This window comes from Phacochoerus africanus, chromosome 9 (genome assembly GCF_016906955.1).
Source record: "Phacochoerus africanus isolate WHEZ1 chromosome 9, ROS_Pafr_v1, whole genome shotgun sequence".
NCBI lineage: Eukaryota > Metazoa > Chordata > Mammalia > Artiodactyla > Suidae > Phacochoerus > Phacochoerus africanus.
In genome coordinates, this window is record NC_062552.1 from 127,555,815 (window position 1) to 127,561,834 (window position 6,020).

General features: G+C 69.5%; 1 protein-coding gene across 1 annotated transcript; it reads left to right on the forward strand.

The window, feature by feature from the left end:
* The first annotated feature begins 504 nt into the window (after positions 1-504).
* Positions 505-4,297, forward strand: ZBTB42 (zinc finger and BTB domain containing 42). The gene has a single exon (XM_047797571.1). It carries the CDS (start codon positions 892-894, stop codon positions 2,161-2,163), a length of 1,272 nt encoding a protein of 423 aa, XP_047653527.1. The 5' UTR covers positions 505-891; the 3' UTR covers positions 2,164-4,297.
* The last annotated feature ends 1,723 nt before the right edge of the window (positions 4,298-6,020 follow it).

A 6,020-nucleotide genomic window follows, 5' to 3' on the forward strand; every position in this document is an offset into this window, starting at 1 on the left:
TCGCGAGAGAGCCCCCTCCCCCGCCGCGCCCCGCGTCCCCTCCCACCCCAGCGCCCCGGATGGCGGCGCGGCCCAGGGAAGGGGCGGCGAGGGTGACCTCAGCGGTTCCGCCGCTCCGGGAAGTCGCCTCGGCCCGCCCCCTCCAGCCCCCGCCCGGAGTTGCGCTCTCTGCGGGGCGGGGCGGGGCGAGCGGCGGGTGGTGCCGGGCCGGCCAAGTTGCAGCGCGCTCCGCCCGGGCCCTCCCCGTCCCCGTCCCCGTCCCCGTCCCCGTCCCCGCGCCCTCCCCGCCGGGGCGCGCTGCCCGGAACTCCGCACGCGCCGGGGCGGCACCGGGGAGGGCGCGCGGCGCGGGCAGCGGCCGCCGTGGAGCTCGGGGCGGCGGAGGTGAGCGCGGGGGGCGGGCGCCCGGCTCCGCCCGCCCCGCCCGCCGGCCCGCTCCCCGCGGCCGCGCTGCCATAAATGGGGCCCGCGGCGGCGGCGGCGGCATCTGGCGGGCCGGGCGGCGGCTGGAGGCGCGGGCCGGGGGCGGCGGCGGCGGCGCGGCGGCTCGGGCGTCGGGGGACGCGGCGGGCGGCCGCCTCGGAGTGAAGTTCAGGGGCGCCCCGGGCGCGGACGCGCGCAGGTCCGCTCGGCGCTGGCCCCCGCCGCCCGTGGCCCGGGACCCCCCCCCGCGGAGCCGCTTCTGTTTACTTTCGGTCGAGTTTTTCCTGCTCAGGGCAGGTGCCCAGGGCGGCTCCCGGCGGGCAGTTCCGCGCGGCGCCCGGCGCCTCTCTCCCCGCATCGCCGTCCCCGGGAGGTGCTGGTCGGGCGACCGGGGGCGAGCGGCAGCCGCCGCGTCTCCAGGCGCGCTCACGGGCGTCCCGTTTGTGCCCAGGTGATGACCGCGGCGGCATGGAGTTCCCGGAGCACGGCGGGCGGCTGCTGGGCCGCCTGAGGCAGCAGCGCGAGCTGGGCTTCCTGTGCGACTGCACCGTGCTGGTGGGCGACGCGCGCTTCCCAGCCCACCGCGCCGTGCTGGCCGCGTGCAGCGTCTACTTCCATCTCTTCTACAGGGAGCGGCCGGCGGGCAGCCGCGACCCGGTGCGGCTCAACGGCGACATCGTCACGGCGCCCGCCTTCAGCCGTCTGCTGGACTTCATGTACGAGGGCCGCCTGGACCTGCGCAGCCTGCCCGTTGAGGACGTCCTGGCCGCGGCCAGCTACCTGCACATGTACGACATCGTGAAGGTCTGCGCGAGCAGGCTCAGGCAGAGGGGCCGCGCGCCGGCGCCGGAGACGCCCGCTCCCGGGGCGGAGCCGCCAGGCCGGCCCCCGTGTCCCCTGTCGGCCTGGACCCCCGAGCTCTGTCCAGCTGCCCGGAAGGCCAGGCTCCCTCCCGCTGGGGTCGAGGCCCCCCGCCCCCCGCTAGCGCTGGGGCCTCCCGCCGGGCAGGGCCCTGGCGAGCCAGACCGGGCTCTGGACCTGTCGCTGAAGCCCGGCTCAAAGCGGGAGCCAGCCCACCCGGCCCATGTCCTCCGGACAGGCCCCTGCAGCCAGATGCAGCAAGGGGCCCGGCGGCTAACGAAGGATGAGCCGGACTCACCGTCCGAGCAAGAGGACGGCAGCGGCCCTCGGAGCCCGCCCGGCACCCCGCAGCCAGCCTGCGTTCCTGCAGCCACGTGCCTGGCAGGGGACTTGGAGCCACTGCCAGTCAGTGAGGTGGGCCGTGGGGACCTGGAGCTGGATGCGGAGAGGGGGGCCATCGCGGATGAGCTGGGGCCCGGCGGGCACCTCTGCATCTGCCCGCTGTGCGGCAAGCTGTTCCCCAGCGCCCACGTGCTGCAGCTGCACCTCAGTGCCCACTTCCGGGAGCGGGACGGCAGCCGGGCCCGGCTCTCACCCGATGGCACCGTGCCCACCTGCCCGCTCTGCAGGAAGACCTTCTCCTGCACGTACACGCTGAAGCGGCACGAGCGCACGCACTCGGGCGAGAAGCCCTACACGTGTGCACAGTGTGGCAAGGGCTTCCAGTACTCGCACAACCTGAGCCGCCACGCCGTAGTGCACACGCGAGAGAAGCCGCACGCCTGCCGCTGGTGTGAGCGTCGCTTCACGCAATCAGGGGACCTCTACCGCCATGTCCGCAAGTTCCACTGCGGCCTGGTCAAGTCCCTGCTGGTGTGACACATCCCTGTCGCCGTGAGGCTAGAGGGGAGGGCGGGACCTCTCCAGTGGGACACCAGGATGGAGCCCGAGGGACCCGAGCTCGCTCTGTAGGAGCCCCTGAGGCTGGGCCCGCCGGCAGAAAGAGCACTGCTGCCCCGGAACGTGGCCTCAGATGGGGTGACGCCGAGCCGCCTGGCAGCCCTCCTCCACGCCTTGCCCTCTGCCGCAACTCATTCCTTCCAGAGCCTGCCCAGACCGAGACTCCGTCCCCCTCCCTGTCCTCCCTGGCCAGTCCCGAGGTGGGTCTGAAGGGCCCAGGCTCCCCCCCCACCGCCCCCCGCCCCCGGGATGAGATGAGACGGCACGTGTATCCTCCGTGTGGAGCTTGCCTGACCCCTCGCCCGCTCGCCCGGGGTGGGGGGTGGGGGCGCCACGCTCCGAGAAGGATGCTCGTGCCGCAGATGCTGTCAGTGTGAGTCCCCGACGGGGAGCTCGGATGAACAGGCCACTCTTGGCGGGTGGCAGTGGGAGCCCCTGCAGGGGAGGCCCCGGGCACAGGGAGAGCCAGCAGGGGCCAGCAGGGCACAGCTGGTATTACAGGGGGTGCCGGCCCCAGCAGGGACCCCGGGGCGGCGGGAGAACCAGCCAGAAGCTGTGTGGCTCTGGAGCTACGGCCGCCGGGGTGGGAGGTGCGTCCTGCAGATCCTGGCCTCGCTCGAAGGCGACGCAGAGAAGGCTGGAATTTGGAAATGATTCTCTCTAGAAACAGAAAGAGCCTCTGGAGGTACCAGATGTCTGCCCGGGCGACAGGCCGTGCCACTTCCCTGCCTGAGCACCGGGTCGGGGCGCCTGGGAATGCAGAGCCCCGCCTTAAGCATTAGAGGTCAATCGTAGGCCTGACCCTGGGGCTCACCTGCCCACCATTTTGGAGTCTACTCAGAGCTGCTGGTCATTGCCAGGGCACTGGGGGTGGGGGGGGGCAAAGCCTGCTGTCTTTACCGGGCAGTGTTTGCAGGCTGGGGCTCGGGGGAGGGGCTCTGGGCTGGGGTCACTGCATGTGATCCCAGAATGTGAATGACGGGCATTCGTGCTGGGGGCAGGGGTGGGGGCGCCCCCCGCCTCGCCTGCCTTGCCTGCCTGCTCTCAGGGCAGGTCTTGCTGTTGGAACCCAAGAGGGTGGCGGGGGTGGGGCTGCCTCAGCCGCTGGGGGTCCTGCAGGTGGCAGAGCCCCCTGAACGCCTGGGTTCCTCAGACCCGGTGGGCTCTTTTCTGCTGTGACTGGAAGTGGTGCTGAGGTCAGAGTTCAAGTTTAAATTATTTTCGTTGCCCCTGACAACACTTGATGTATTTATTGTCTGCCCGGTCTGGAGTGAGAAGACCGTCGGCCTTTGCGGTAGGCGGACGGGCCTCGGCCCTCCCGGTGTGCGGGCAGCAGGCTAGCCCGCGGGCCAGAGAGAGCGGGGCAGGGCCCTCGCCTGTGACTGTCCAGCCCCCGGCCCTCCGCCTCCAGAAGGGCACGCCGTGCCCGTGTTAAGATTTCCGCGTGTGCACGTGCACGTGCGCGCGCCCGCCTGTGGGCACCTGCGTCCAGCAAAGGCGGGGCCTGCGCCGGACGGGAGCCCCGCCCGCCCCCCAGGAGGCAGCCGGGGAGGTGGCGGCCGCCCTGGTTTTCCCCAAGGGGTTTCCACCAGGGAAGAAATGTATTTTCCTGGGGCAGGAAGCCTGCCCTCGGTCATCAACACTGGATTCATTGTCTCGTGCAAACAGTTACTGTGAAGTTCATGTGCAGAGAAGTGGTCGGCTTTCCATTGAATCCCTGACGCCGCTTAGATGGACATGTACATAGAAATACACGCGTATATTTAAGACACTAATCGTGCGGGCTTGTGTAGCAGGGTGTGTGTAGACATGTTTCAGGGGGAGCCTGCCTGCCGCGTGGGGTCCTCCCGGGCAGCCCAGCCTCCTGCCCCGCAGTCTGGCGCCGCCCTGCCCCTGGGGGGCGCCTCCGGGCGCACAGAGGACAGTGGCCACGCCTAGCGTTTGGCGGGAGGTGATGTTTGCAGGCCTGTTTGCTGTGACGGTCCGGAAACAAGCCCTTCTCCGTGTTCACATCGTCTCGGTGACAGTGGCAATAAAGCCCAGCGCAGGTGGAGATGGCCGTGCTTATTCCTGGGGACAGGTGCACGCGGGAACTGTGGGCACTGCCAGTCTTGGTGGGCAGCGGGCACTCTGGCAGCCTGTCCCAGATGCTGCCCGCTGTGTCCTGTTGGGGAGTGGGCTTAGGACAGGTCACAGACCTCCTTGCCCAGATTTGTACCCCGGCCTGAGCCGGAAGAGGGGAGTCCCAGGGGAGCAGGGTGCAGACTGGGACCCGGTGAGAGGCCCCATGGGTTCCTGGCCTGGGTGGGGTAGGGCGGGTGCCTTCTGAGCAGCTGCAGGCCCCAGAGTTTGGATCTGAGGCTCCTAACTTGTGGTCCTGGGTCCTGCTGCCCCCCTGCCCTCCCCCACCTCTCACTGGTACCCCACCTCCCTCCAGGGCCAGGGTTTGGGCAAGAGGTGGGTGAGATTTGGAGGAGGCTGTGTCCTAGTCGCCCCCCCCCGCCCCTGCCCTCCACTGTGGAACCCACCCTGATCTCTAAGGGGGCCAAGAGGGGTCAGGCAGGCAGGCCCCTTGGCGGCGCTAGGACCCCCGAGCCAGGCCCGGCTGTCAGGACTGATGGGCACGTGTGTCCGGCTCCATCCCCACCTGGCGAGGGCTTGAAGCTGGTGGTTCTGAGGCGCCTATGGGCCGTGATTTCCTCGCCAACTCCGGTGTGTGTCTCAAGCCTACTTTGGGCCAAAGCAGCCTCCGGGAAAAGCCGAGACAGACCCCAAAGGCAGGGCCGCTTGCGAAGGGGTCCCCAGAGGTCGCGCCAAGCTGAACTGGCGTTGGAAGGGCTGCTGGATCTTAGGCCAACCTTGGAGGTCCTCCCGGCCGCAACCCCAAGTGCGAATCCTTGCTTCTGCGAGGTGGTGCCCTGCCTGCCTCCCACGGAGACATCCTCCTGGACCCCAATCACTGTCCTGCAGGGAGACCCTGTCGTGTTCCCGGTGGTCCCACCACTCAGCCCAGGCCCTCCCAGAAGCTGGGAGGAAGCTGTAGCCTTTCTAACCAGGCAGGAAGGAGAGCAGTCAAAAGCCAGGGAGGGCTTCTGGACACCCCGCCCACCTGCCCACCTGCCCAGCTCACGGCTATGCCCACCCCCCCTCAGCACTCTGTAGCCCCTATTCCTCCAGGGGAGGAATGGCCCCTGGCCTGGGTGGTGCGAGGCACCTGCAAGGGCCTGGCTGGCTTGCAGTCCCAGAGCCAGCGGGGGCAAACCCAGGACCTCCTTCCACCAACTTCGGGAGCCCCGGCTGCTCTCCTGGCAGTGCTGGGGATGGGCCCCCTTGGCACCTGGGACAGTAAGGAGGAGCCTCAGAGGGTCCCAAGGGCTCCCGTCAGGATGAGCACTCAGGAGCCTCCAGGTGGACGACCAGAGGCGGGCACCAAGGGAGAGGTCACATGCCAGCAGGTGCAGGTGTGCTGGCTGGGGCCCCAAGGAAGCCACCGGCTTGGAGGCAGGGAGAGGTAAGAGCAGTTCTGGCCAGCCCCAGGCTTCCCTCCCTGGCTTTCTCTGCCCCTAGGCCTGGGGTCAGCCACTAGCCACCCAAACCATGCCTGGTCTCACCCTCTCCCTATATTCAATACAGGTTGGCAAGGGAGGGTCAGCCTTGGACACGGCGAGGACAGACACAGGGCGCAGAATGGCTCTGCCCTGCCTCCCAGCTCGGCGGGGGGTGGGGGGCACTGAGCCCTGGCGGCCTCTGCCTGGTCCCCTGGCATTAGCCTTTTT